The sequence below is a fragment of the Podarcis filfolensis genome (assembly GCF_964270895.1).
Source record: "Podarcis filfolensis genome assembly, chromosome: 11".
Lineage (NCBI taxonomy): Eukaryota > Metazoa > Chordata > Lepidosauria > Squamata > Lacertidae > Podarcis > Podarcis filfolensis.
In genome coordinates this window covers 30,826,806-30,839,985 of record NC_139613.1, presented here as the reverse complement: position 1 = coordinate 30,839,985, position 13,180 = coordinate 30,826,806, and the positions used below count along the sequence as shown (strand labels likewise).

The following is a 13,180-nucleotide window of genomic DNA, read 5'->3' as shown; positions in this document are numbered from 1 at the left end:
AAATTATTTAATGGGATGAATGGACGAGTCTCTATTCTGTTTTTTAAAGAACCCCTGTTCACATTTTTAATAGAAAAGAAAATATATTTGTCTCTTTATAAGGTAAGCAGTATTAACATCACTAGTATGCAAGATGAATGTTGCTTATGGAAGAAAGAGGTTCACAATCCAATCACAGGTTTGCTGCTGTGCAATTCTAAGGCATTAGCTTTGCTTACAAGACAATAGGTTTAATCTCCATATTCCATACATTCTCATTATACATCTTCTGTCAGCAAAATTAAATTAGACAACCTCACTACTTGCATCATCTCGGTATTAATGCTATTTAGAATATAAAGTGTTCCTTTACTTTGTGCTTATGTTCCTTATCACAAATCATTTTGCTCTGGAAGGATAATATTACAGTTTATATATGGTAATAGTACTATTGCTTTTTAATATTTTCTAATACAAAATGCTGTTTTAATATCTCATATTTTCCCTTTTAGTTACAAGCAAGTATTCCATCCTTGCTGAAGGTATGAAAGGTAAGCAGGCTGCTCTATAATCATAGAATCATAGAGTTGGAAGGGACCCTGAGGATCATCTAGTCCAACTCCCTGCAAAGCAGGAATATTTCGCCGGACCAAACCTGCGACCTTGGTGTCATCAGCATCATGCTCTAACCAACTGAGCCATCCAGCTGAGGCAAAACTCAGATTAAACCAATGGCTTCCAAAAGGAAAGCAGGCAAAACTTTTTCTATTTTCGCTTTATTTATTTTAAGGTAGCTGCTATGAATTGTAATCAATTTACTGTCTGTCCAGATTAATTGTTTTTGCTTAAACGTTGAAAAGCAGATTAAGAAAGACACATAACAGAAGTGTCAGAAAGAGTATGTGCCATCGAAGAGTTAGAGGACACACCAAGACAGGTAGCTAGAAGCTAAGTTTATTGCCGCTCTTTAAAGAGAAGCACATAGCATAGCAAACCCCTCATTCTATGCAGTTAAAACTAAGCCCCCTACCACCTAGTGAGTAAACCATATAATGACACTATCTGTATATCAGTCATACCTGACACAGTCCAATTCCTCATCAGATGAAGTCTGAAGAAGTTATGGGTCTCCTGACTCTGGCTCTACCAAAAACACCTAAAGCATCTTCAGAGAAGTGATGTCACAGTTTCTAACTCACCTGCAGCAGCTGCCTTGCCTGTAGCATAAAAGAAGGTTGAACTACCTCCCAGGCACAGGAAATGCCGAGCATTAGAAGATGCAGGCACAGACAGCCACCCATCAAGAGAACACATGCTTCTAAGATCAGAAGAACCAGAATTAGGGACCTCCTCAGGAAAAAAGAGGATGTCTCAGAAGCAGGGAACCTTGAAGGATGAGCTAACCTGCTGCAGCTGTGCAGACAACATAAGCTCTCAACTGAAGATTTAGTTGCTGGAATAATGCAGCTCTTTAGCAACACAGCTTCTTGAGCCATCTCCCCACTCTGACTGGACCCAGGGCTGGCCCAAGACCTTTTGGCACCTGAGGTAAACCACAAAATGGTGGAAAGGAGTGAGCGAATATCTACATTGCGAACAAGGGGGCTAAATATCTATATTGGGAACAAGGATGGTGGGGTCAAATCAACCTTGCCTGATGGTTGAAGTGGGAATCAAAAGCCATCGTGGGTGGGAGAAAGGGCCCACCCTGAATTACATCAAGTGGGTGCAGTGCCCAGGAGACCCCAGAGGATAGCCCCCATCATTTCATCCTTGGGGGTGGAGAGGAGACCAGCAGCTCCTCCTTTTTGGGAGAGACCACTGTAGAGGCAGTATGGCGGGGGCTGCCAAGGAGGTGGCAGATCTAGCCTCCATGGAGTACAGTACACTGCAGCTGGCGCTGTCGTTGCAGCAGTAGCAGGCAGTGTTTTCCTTGGAGGCCGACTTTTCTGCCCTTGTGGATCCTGGTGCCCAAGGCAGTTGCCTCAACTTGCCTCATGAGTGGGCTGACCCTACCTCAACTCCCTGCAAAGACTTTGCTGAGAAGCATTCAGCCTGCTCTTGGACTGCTTTGCTGTTTTTGACCCTGTCTTTGTCTCATCACCCTGCTACAAGAGCAAGCCTGCACTTGATAGGTCTTTCTGTGATTGCCTTCAGCTTGTCCTTTAGATCCTGTGTTTCCGGATTGCACTGATATCTGACTGCTCTGGAGTTTGGCCATTTCCTTTCCTTAGGCTTAGTTTCAGAGATCAATGGAGGGCAACACTTTGGTTTCACTGTACCACCAGCATTTATAAAACAGAACCCATGGGCATCTGTTGGAATTTCCCCCTCAATGCTAATTGCCATGTGGAGGGATTTTGACCGATATGAAGGTTGGTGAGTGAAGGCTTAAACCTGTAAGAAAAACACTGGGGCCTAATTTGATCAGCAGAATGTTTGGTATCTGGTGGGCGGGGCTTGTTTGTTACGCTCCGGAATCAGCCCCTCCCTTCAGTGTGTTCCGTTAAGTTTCAGTTAAGAGGGACCAACTGTCTCCTCTTCTTTTCTTGCCTCAGACTTGCCTCATGCTGTTGTATTTAGTTTCCCTCATTATGTTATTTTGTTACCGTTTTCTTTATTACTAAAGCTTAGTTTACATTTATGTGAGCCACTTTTTTTCTAAAAAGAAAGAAAGAAAGAAACTCTGCTGAGGAAAGTTGTGGAATGTCCTAAATATGAGTAAGGGCATGGGTCGGCAAACTAAGGCCCGGGGGCTGGATCTCGCCCAATTGCCTTCTGGATCCGGCCCATGGACAGTCCGGAAATCGCTGCGTGGATCGGCGTGGGGATTTTGATAGTTTGGGCTGCACCATTCCCCGCACACATACACACACTCCGCGGCGCTGCCTCCTCTCTCCCTCCTCCTGGCTTCTCCCTGCCCTGCCTAGAGGAGGAAGGGGGCCGGGCTTTGTTGACAGAGCGCCTTTTTAAGCAACCCCTCTCCGGAGCCAGCCCTTTCATGCCGCTCAAGGTCCCTCCACCACCACCAGCCCCTGCCGCTCACAAGGCACAGGTAAGCAGCCACCGGGGCTCGTCTGGTGCTGTGGAGAAGGGAGGGGAGAGTTGTAGGGGGGATTCCTCCCCAAAAAATATAGTCCAGCCTCCCACAAGGTCTGAGGGACAGTGGACCAGCCCCCTGTGGAAAGGGGATATTCCCCGTTTGCCAGGAGGATTTATTTTGTTAATCACTCCCCCACCACCACCACCTCCACAACAATTTTCACAGATATGAAGTTTGGTGAGTGAAGGCTTAAACCTCCCCTTCCTGCACCTGTTTGAGGATAATCACTCACAACATGCTTTATATTTAAAGCATCATGTATTTACTAGGTCCTTAGCCCCCTTTCTACACCTTTTGCTTTGCAGGACATTACTTCTTTGGTGCAGTGTTACTAGGCACTGTAAATGGGCTGTGTGCACAATCTTGTCAGGCTTACGCTTGTTCCTGTATTCTGCTGCTGTGCAACAGAATCACTGGGTGATCTTGATCCAGCTATCAGGATAATCAACCTGGGGTGGGTATGTCCAGTGAATTCCTTGAAGGTATTATTTGGCCATATTTGACTAGATTTTAGACCAGACGTAGCCAACGTAGTGCCCTCCAAATGTTTTGAACTACAACTCCCATCATCCCTGACCATTGGCCCTGCTCATTTGGGCTGATTGGGAGCTGGGTCTTAGGTTCCTCATCCCTGCCCTGTGCATTTGGTTCACAGTACAGGATACATTCTCCTCTTCGGTTCCTCTTCATGATACAGTTATTTGGAAGTGTGCTCCAATGCTTAACAGTTTTACTGAAGGAGATGAGACAGCATACACTTCAGAAAGAAAGAAAACCTACACAAAGGAACATTTAAAGCTTGGCAGGCAAGACTGAAGTCAGGAGACAGATATTTCTTCGTAGTTCGCTTTCCCCTCTTAGATAAGCAGGCACACATTCCCAAGAATCTCATAAAATCATTTGCAGTTCTACACATGCACGTACAAGTGCCGAGCTGTTTTACAAGATACACAGAAATTCTTACTCACCCACATATCTTTCTGATGACAGAATCCAGTCACCACTTTGGATCTTCAAGAAGTTATTTATTATATAAACTGGGAGAATAGAGAGGATACCTGGAACTCTTGGATTATAATCTTAGAACCAGGTTCTAGCTATAAAACAAAATACCCAACTTTGTAATCTGTTGTTGTCTTTTGTTTGTCCATACAATGATATCATAAAGAAGGTCACTGCTATTCCCATTTTACAGATAATATCAGAGACTGACATAGTTTATTCAAGACTTCTTTCAGCACAACCCTATCCATGTCTAGACAGAAGTCCTATTAAATTAAATTGGCCTCACACTCAATGAAATGTGTATATTATTATTATTATTATTATTAGTATTAGTATTAGTATTAGTATTAGTATTATTAGCCTTCCACACCTCAAAGCAGTATACAATGAAAACATTTTTATAACCACAAACGTAAATATGTCTAAAAAACAAAATAAACACCCATGTCAGAAACCCACTCGTTCAGCTAGGAAAGGCTGTTGAAACAAAAATGTATTCAATTGTGTTTGGAAACTGCCAATAATGGGCACGTCTCATATCTCATAGATGGGGGACTATGAGCGAGGCAGGAGCCGCTTTGTCACGTTCCTGGTGCTGTTTGCCCTGCGCTCCTGGCTTCATACTGGATAATTTTAGTAAGGTCGCGAATATAAGTCGCACTCACGGTCGGAATTTGGGGGGAAAGTGTGGCTTATATTCAGGCCAATACGATAATGGTTTTTCATCAGGTAGGGGCTTTAGATAGCCATATGTATGACTTCTGACTTCAGTTGTAAAGCCCACCATTAACATTCCCCTTCTCCCCCTCTTGCCACCATTCCATGCTATCCAACTGCTCCTACATTCCTTAAATCATAGCACCATCATGACTATTGGAGTAAAATGGAGTTTGCTTCTGCTGCACATGTGCTGAGGAATAAGCACCATTTTGTTCTTTTAAAAAGGGATAATCTATTTAAAGTCTCTGTAACCATGTACATGCCTGGCTGGTTGCCTTATAAAATATTTTTAAAACTTAAGAAGGAAGGAAGGAAGCTGCAGTGACCAGCATCAGTCCCAGTGGGCCCCAGAATGCTAATCCAGGTGTTGCCGTGGGCCCTGTGCACTGCACTCTACAAGGTTATTTGGGGGCACCTAGTGTTCTAGGGGCTGTGGAATTTGGCTCAGGGGCTCAGCCCTAGCTGCCCCACTGCCTGGGGTGTTTCTATACCCTTGGGACTGTAGGCTGGCATGTTAATTCTAAACAAATCTGTCGTAAATGGAAGTATTTTCAATTAAATAATATATTTGTTTTATTTTCAAGTAATAGTATGTGTGTACAGCAGAATCACTGTGTGAGAGACGGTTCCCAAAGTCATTTATGGGTATAAAAGAAACAATTAACTTTCAAGAAGCTACATAGGGAGGAGCTAATCACATTTACGTACATCTTATACGCATTAGAAAATTGCTGTTGTTTCACTGCATCCTTGAAGTGAGTGGAATGCCTAAGAGATAGCAAAGGCTTAAATGCCCATGTTTTAACTGTAAAACAACAAAACAAACACCCTGGTATAATTCCCTGTTGGTATGAAGCAGAGATTTCCTACATCCTACAGAAAGTAGCTAGATTGGCAGGGAAGAATCTGATGCAATGTATCTCATCTTCAAGGTGAGGGACAGGTCATTTTGCTATGCATATTTATGCATTAATATGCAGAAAAGTGGCTTGGAGGGTTTTTTATAGATATCTTAATTCTGCTGATGCAAAAAGAGAAGGAATTTACAGGTGTCGCTTTGGAACACAGACTACTGATAAACAACTTGCCATTTTGCAGTGTCTGGTCACATTTGTAGTCTTTTGGGATGCAAAAGGACTGGAAGGATTATTGCACAATTTAAAGGCACTTCTGTCACTTTAACTTTTATTTTAAAGCTAAATTAGTAGATTTCTTTTTTGTTTGGTTTTCTGCATTGCTTCTGTTAAACATTTAGCTTAGCCTAAATTCAGCCGCAGAAACAAGACAGAAAGAAGGAAACATGCAGCACTTGTCAGAAAACTTTTTTAGTTTGACCTTATGTGGAGGCAGGCTAGCATAAAGCTATGGACAAGTGGATTGTGATTTATTAATATTAGCATCTGTAGACACTTCACACATTTAATGCTTTGATCTGATCCATCAGCAGCACTAAATTGTCATGTAATTGTTTAATTGGTCAAAATATACACCATGATACATAGACTATGGTATGCATGAAGTGCCTGAATGTTTAGTCCTGGTGAATAAACACTTTTCTATTAGGACAAATTAAAATATACACAAAGAACAGAACAGGGAGTAATCAAAACAGTTTAATATTGCATTCTTTTGTGGTCGTGCCGCTTCTATGTTTCAGCTGATATAAAAATGTTGTGTTGAATTTTATATAGCTTTACAGTTTGTCAAGGTTTGGTAATGTTCCTCTAGAAATAAATGGTCATTTGTTTGTATTTAATTTTCATATTAGTTGTGGGAAGTGTGCTACACACACGCACACACACACACACACACGAGAAAATAAAAGGATTTGATTCTTTATATACCTCATATTACAGCTGAGCAGTCACACAGCTAGAGTTAATGTTATGAGAAGTATTTCTGAAATCCTTGCAGAATTTCCATCAGGTCACTGTAGTAATAATTATGCATGTATGCAGTTAATGTTCCCTGACTGCTTCTGATCCTCTGTGTCTGTTCCCTTTCTGTGCTCTCCTGTTGAGATCATACAGTCTGAATCTAACATACTGTAAACTGGTCAGAACTCAAAACCCTTGCAAATTATACGCCTTGCCTATGGAACAGAACACTCTCTATCCCCATACAACAGCAAAGAAAGTATAACACACGAGACATTTCTTGTGTAATTGAATGTATATTCTTCACATTAGAAAATGTCTGGAAGAGCCTTAGTTATATTCCCTGCTATTGTCCAGAAATTATTTCCTCTTATATCAAGGAGTACATTTCTCCTGAGAATTTAATTTCAAGTAAGTGGGCCGGGGTGGGGGTGGGGTGAACAGAAACTCACATCCATGTACCGTAAATGAGATAAGGATGACTTCCCCTTTCTTCCTCTTTTAAAACTAGCTGATCATGTTTGCAGGAAATAATGCAAAAGCTACCCCATTCTTTAGAAAAAAAGAAAAGAAAGCAAACAAAAAAAATGTGTTTTAGGCAATTATGGAAAACTGTTATAATAGTGTTAGAAAAATGGACAGGTTGTGAGCTTGCTGAGTGGTCCCGACCTTAATCTTGAACTGTTGCTCACATTCAAGTCTCTGTAAACATGAACTGCTGTGCTGCAAAATGCTCCAGCTACCCTGCCTTTTTCTTGCTCTTGCTGAAGGCACCTGACTTCTAGCTGAAAACCTTCAGTCCGGTTTCCATCTGCATTGCACAATTCCCATTGTATCAAGAGACCTTGGGCTACAACAACGGATCACAAAGGGGTGGTTGGCTAAGCCTGCCCAAGGCAAAGGCCTTGCACAGGTGCTATTATGGCAGAAAATATTCAGGCATCAGTTTCAAAAACTAGACTGTTTGATATAGAAATTCTGTTACTTTCCAGATACACTGAAACTCTTTCAAATATACACAGTGAATGGCTCTAGCTTTCCTGTTGTTGTTTTTTAAACACCTTTCCCCCTTTCCTTGTTTGCTAACTTTTATATGATATAATGGGGCCTGATTACCATGCTCTTTCATTGTTTTCTCCTGCCCATTTTTTACTCCAAAAAACTGTGAAGAAATGTCTCATTTTCCTTTTAAAAAGCCAAATCCCATGTTTTGCAGCTAACAGCAGATTCAGACAGCTACAGCTTATCTTCTTCTACCTTGGGACAACTAGTCTCGGTCAACACACATGGATGGAAGATATCTGATATTGGTATCATCCGGGGCTGCAATATGTTACAGTGAAAAATAACCATTAGAATTCACCTTCATTTTGATTTCCAGCTGCTAAGCCCTGCTCCTGTTGCAGCCACATTCACTTCAGTGATGTTTGTCATTCGAGCAACATTCAGTGGGTTTTTGACTGGAACACGCCTAAGGCACAAAACTGTGTCTTTAAACAAACAGCATCTTCATCGCTTTCTAGCCTGGTATACCTGCCCCAATCAGTGTTTTGCTGCTGTTCTTAAACATTTATTCAGTACTGTACCAGGAGTCTGCAAGTCTCTGTACTGCACCCTGCTTGCAATCTAAATAACACAGGCAGGAAAATAAAGGCCCATGTTGGATAAAAAGTAGCAAGTACAGGAAGAAAAAGTTTGACTGGTATGTGTCAGACGGATGACTCCATGACAGGGATGGCCAACGTAGTGCCCTCCAGATGTTATTTGACTACAACTCCCATCACCCCTGACCATTGGTCATGATGCCTGGGGCTGATTTGGAGTTGTACATCGATAACTTCTGGAAGGCAGCACATTTGATGTATTCTCCCCATCCCCTGCCTCTGTACCCAGTTACTCAATTATTTTCTTTTTCTTTTTCTTTTTTGCCACTGCAGACTGTAACACCTGGAAGTTATCAATGGCTAGCCTTGAGAAGTGAAAGGTAAGCTGCTATTCATAGAAGCCACAGTGACAGTTATTTAAAATAAAGAGACTATTCCTTCTGTTCTCCCCCCACCCTCAGAACTCCCATTGTTTTCAATGACAATCTTGCTAGCATAAGGATGGAAAAGAGGGTCAACCCAATATTCTTAATAGCAGTTGGCACTTCTGAGCTTGCTGCAGGCAGTGACTAATCCAAGCAGGGTGACATCATTTTGGGACTCTGGCAGTTTGTGCTCTCTGAGAAAGATGCTGCTTTTAAACCAGCTTCTGTGCTGTTTAAATAACTGATCAACTGTTCAAAAAAGGATTTATGGAAACACTCAGGTGCAAACATTCAGGTGCTAGTCTTATCGAAAGTAGATCCGTTTAAATTAATGCATCTAAGATAGTCATGTCTATGAATTTCAAAGGGTCTACCCTGAGTAGCGTTAACATTGGATATAATCCACATTCTTTTCTGCTGTTGGTGAGTGGCTTCCATTTGCCTTTTCTGCAAAAGAGGCAGACATAGACACCAAAGATTCTCATTCTGATCCATTCGCCATCAGTTTTACTCCTCATTCCACCCATCTCACCTCACCTCACCTATTTTATTTTTAAAGTTTGGTCTGTAGATTTAGATTAGTAAATATATACTTGTCCATGTATTTTGTCTTAAGAAGCACAATAGTAGTTTGTTTGTTTTTTAAGGTATAGCACTGCATCAGCAATGAAAGGGAGATGGTTTTGTGATGTCACAGGACCAATCAGTGTGTCCATAACTGACTTCTGCTGAAAGCTGCCAAACAAGTTTTTGATGAGCTTCACCTTAGCTGTATTGTAAGTCACTTTGAGTTGTCATAGAAAAAAGCAAATAATATGTTTAATAAATAATAATAATAGTAATAATAATATTAGAGATAAAAATATTCATCTGACACAAAGAACATTTTGGCATTATCAGCTGGTATAAAGATTCTCAGATCTGCAACTTTCTCCTGGTTTTGGAAACATCAGTGAGGGAGGCACCAAACCTTTCCTTTGAGCCTTCCAGATGTCTTGGCTGTCAGTGTCACCCAAGGTGCTCATTTGTCCTGGAACCTGAGTACCTGAAAGTAAGTCATTATTATGTATTTTTTGTTTTTATGTTGTGAACCACCCTGTGATCTTCAGTTGAAAGGCAGTATACATACAAACATACATAAATACATACAACATACATACATACATACATACAAACAATAGCACAGGGCTGAGTGATCATCTCTGACTGGTCTACACTCTACGACTCATTAGGACCATGCAACTTCAATTGCATGGGTGTAATTAATATGCACTTTTTTGTTATGTAAGTACATTGGAAGCTGCCTTAAACTGAATCAGACCACTGGTCTATCTAATGCAGCACTATCTACACGCACTGGCATTGGCTCTTCAGGGATTTATGCAGGGGTCTTTCCCAAACCTACTTGGAGATGCCAGGGATTGAACCTGGGACCTTCTGCAAGCAAAGGAGATGCTCTACCATTTAGCTACATCAGGGGTCAGCAAACTTACCGTGTCTTCAGCCGGTGTCTCCAGTGCCGATCACACGGCGGGCCAGAGGGTGGGGGAGCACGTGCCCATACGCATGCACACACGCTATTTCCAGCACACTTCCAGGTCAGAGGAGCACCGGAAATAGCTTGTGCGCATGTGCACGGGCCTCCTCCAACCTGGATGTGCACCGGAAATAGCACAGGCTATTTCTGGTGCTCTTCTGACCCAGAAGTGGGCAGCCGTGCAGTGCAGTGCCGGTAAGAGAGGGCGGCAGAGGCGGGGGTCGCCGTGGGCTGGATATATGAGTCCCTCGGGCCTTATCCGGCCCGTGGTCCTTAGTTTGGGGACCCCTGAGCTACATAGTACTTAAGAGGAAGCTTTTCCAATGTTGGGATGGAGAGACAATACCATCAACGAAAATTCTGTCTTGACACCAGTGGGAAATTCCCTTGAAATGCAAATAGCAGCTTTAGAGAGAACATTTTTGTTTGGGCCATGGCAAGAAAAGGGAGACCATTATTAACAGAACAAAAAACACACACATTGATGGCACTCGCACAATTAATATTTCATCTAAACTGGCTGTAACAAATAATTGGGGTGTAAACTTTCATAGGCAAGGACAGTGAACAGTGAAGAGACTGGAAATTAAGTACTTAACCTTACCTTTTTTTCCTGCCATTTTTCAACTGGTAGACCTAGTAACTGACGCTGTTTTCAGGGGGATTCCATCACATGCTAGCAAATTCAGTTTGTGTAATAAAAGTTCTTCTGGTACTCTTTCCCAACAAACCCCCTCCCCTTCCAGATGTTCTGTTTATTGAGCATTCAACCTGATTTGTTTGCAGGGAGGTTATATGAAATTGCATCAAGCAATTGTTACCCCCCTCCAAATGCATTGTAAAAAGGAGGGGGGTAACAATTGCTTGATGCAATTTCATATAACCTCCCTGCAAACAAATCAGGATGAAAGCTCAATAAACAGAACATCTGGAAGTCACCTAAAAGGCCTGTGTAGGCAAAACACTCCTCTTTGTACCTGTTGCCCTCCACCTTGTGTATTTTGCTACCCTAAATTGAACATGCCTACTTGGAAATAGGCCCCAGTGATTTCAGTTGAGGTTGCTTTCAACTAAATATTGTTGAAGATTTACATACTGTGGATGCAATCTGGAGAAAGGTAAGCGTGCTTGAAAAGTCTCAGTGAAGTAATATGGAAATAACCACCAGGTCCCACATATTTCAATGGATTTAGGTAAAGGTAAAGGGACCCCTGACCATTAGGTCCAGTCACACACGACTCCGGGGTTGCGGCGCTCATCTCGCTTTATTGGCCAAGGGAGCCGGCTTCTGGGTCATGTGGCCAGCATGACAAAGCCGCTTCTGCCGAACCAGAGCAGTGCACGGAAATGCTGTTTACTTTCCCACCAGAGCAGTACCTATTTATCTACTTGCACTTTGATGTGCTTTTGAATTGCTAAGTTGGCAGGAGCAGGGACTGAGCAACGGGAGCTCACCCCATCGCGGGGATTTGAACCGCTGATCTTCTGATCGGCAAGCCCTAGGTTCTGTGATTTAATCCACAGCGCCACCCACGTCCCACTTCAATGGATTTAAAGGTAAAGGTAAAGGTACCCCTGCCCGTACGGGCCAGTTGTGTTCGACTCTAGGGTTGCGTGCTCATCTCGCTCTAGAGGCCGTGAGCCGGCGCTGTCCGAAGACACTTCCGGGTCACGTGGCTAGCGTGACGAAGCTGCAGCTGGCAAGCCAGCACCAGCACAGCACACGGAAACACCGTTTACCTTCCCGCTATAAAGCGGTACCTATTTATCTACTTGCACTTAAGAGTGCTTTCAAACTGCTAGGTGGGCAGGAGCTGGGACCGAACGACGGGAGCTCACCCCGCCACAGGGATTCGAACCACCGACCATACGATCGGCAAGTCCTAGGCACTGAGGTTTTACCCACAGCACCACCCTAAATTTCCATGGGTTACATTTTATGTGTTTCTTGCTGCTGCTGTGAAAATCTCCTTGCACCCATCAATTACAATGTTTGTGTTTTTTTAGCATACCTTATATGTATTGATTAAAACTGATAGCATGAACAGGATGCCAACTGGGTGTAATGGGGGCAATACATAAAAAGGGAACAGGGTGTCCTTTGAGATTTTCAAATCTGACAAAAATCCTACTGCTCTCATTTGCATTGCCTGAGTTTCAGTAAGAAAGTAAATTATTAGATTGTACTCCTTTTCTACTCAACAAACCTAACAAAAGTAATAGCAGTTTATAAAATATTTTGCCAAAGGCTTTTAAAATGCAGAATAATTCTCCACTCATAATTGGGTAAACTTTGCTAAAAAATAAACTATAGATAAAAACTGTTGTACCATGGATGCTTTAAGATGTTTAACTCAGGCATCAATGCATTTAAGTGGAAGTTGTCTCTGTTGACTCCCAGCAGGATTTGCTTCCAGGAGAAAAAAAGAGAAGACCTTCAAATAGATTGAATATGGCCCTGAGATGATGTTATTATGCCAATGAAGGAAGGCTACAAAGTTTGGGTTGTTATTTTTAAGTCATGATTTTTCCCACTTATAATATATCAAGTTAGTTTTCAATCCAAATCAAAATGTTACTTGTTTAACCAAACTGAGTCCCCCCCCCCTCCACCAAGTAAGAGACTAAATATAAAATGTTTTGCTGCAATTCAGAGTTATTGCTTCCATTGTCATCATTTGCTAATTTTTGCAATTTCATATGTTTAAAATAGCAATCGGGTTTCTCTGGCACTTTATCCTTTATAAACCCCACAATATTAATTTATCCACTTCTGGAGGATGAAAAGTGGGTCAGTCCTGTAGACAGCTCATCAGCGTTATCCAAACACGTTTGCACAACAGAATGGACTGGAGGTCTTGTGAGAATAAACAGCTTTGTGTCATTTATTTACTTTTCTAATGGAACGGGACAGGAAGAAATGGTTTCTG

At 42.1% G+C, this 13,180-nt stretch overlaps 1 protein-coding gene across 5 annotated transcripts; it reads left to right on the top strand.

Moving 5' to 3' along the window:
* Nucleotides 1-1,615: 1,615 nt before the first annotated feature.
* On the top strand, nucleotides 1,616-12,905 carry LOC310745256 (uncharacterized protein). 5 transcript variants are annotated; one of them, XM_083577460.1, is made up of 4 exons: nucleotides 1,616-2,354; nucleotides 8,622-8,668; nucleotides 9,614-9,764; nucleotides 12,652-12,905. In XM_083577460.1, the coding sequence occupies exons 1-4, from the start codon at nucleotides 2,349-2,351 to the stop codon at nucleotides 12,715-12,717; spliced, it is 270 nt and encodes an 89-aa protein (XP_083433586.1). In that variant the 5' UTR covers nucleotides 1,616-2,348; the 3' UTR covers nucleotides 12,718-12,905. The 5 variants fall into 5 exon arrangements, 3 of the variants coding, with proteins under 3 accessions (XP_083433586.1, XP_083433585.1, XP_083433584.1); XR_014540037.1 differs by lacking the exon at nucleotides 1,616-2,354 and adding an exon at nucleotides 2,668-3,034 and having other exon boundaries at nucleotides 9,704-9,764; nucleotides 12,655-12,905; XR_014540038.1 differs by lacking the exon at nucleotides 1,616-2,354 and adding an exon at nucleotides 2,668-3,034 and having other exon boundaries at nucleotides 9,704-9,764.
* Nucleotides 12,906-13,180: the final 275 nt, after the last annotated feature.

Coding starts and splice junctions, on each gene's coding strand:
- LOC310745256 (XM_083577458.1), top strand. CDS start 2,771: ATGGACAGTCCGGAAATCGCTGCGTGGATCGGCGTGGGGATTTTGATA. Junction 8,669..9,613: donor CTAGCCTTGAGAAGTGAAAG/GTAAGCTGCTAT, acceptor TGGCATTATCAG/CTGGTATAAAGATTCTCAGA. Junction 9,765..12,651: donor TGGAACCTGAGTACCTGAAA/GTAAGTCATTAT, acceptor GTTGACTCCCAG/CAGGATTTGCTTCCAGGAGA.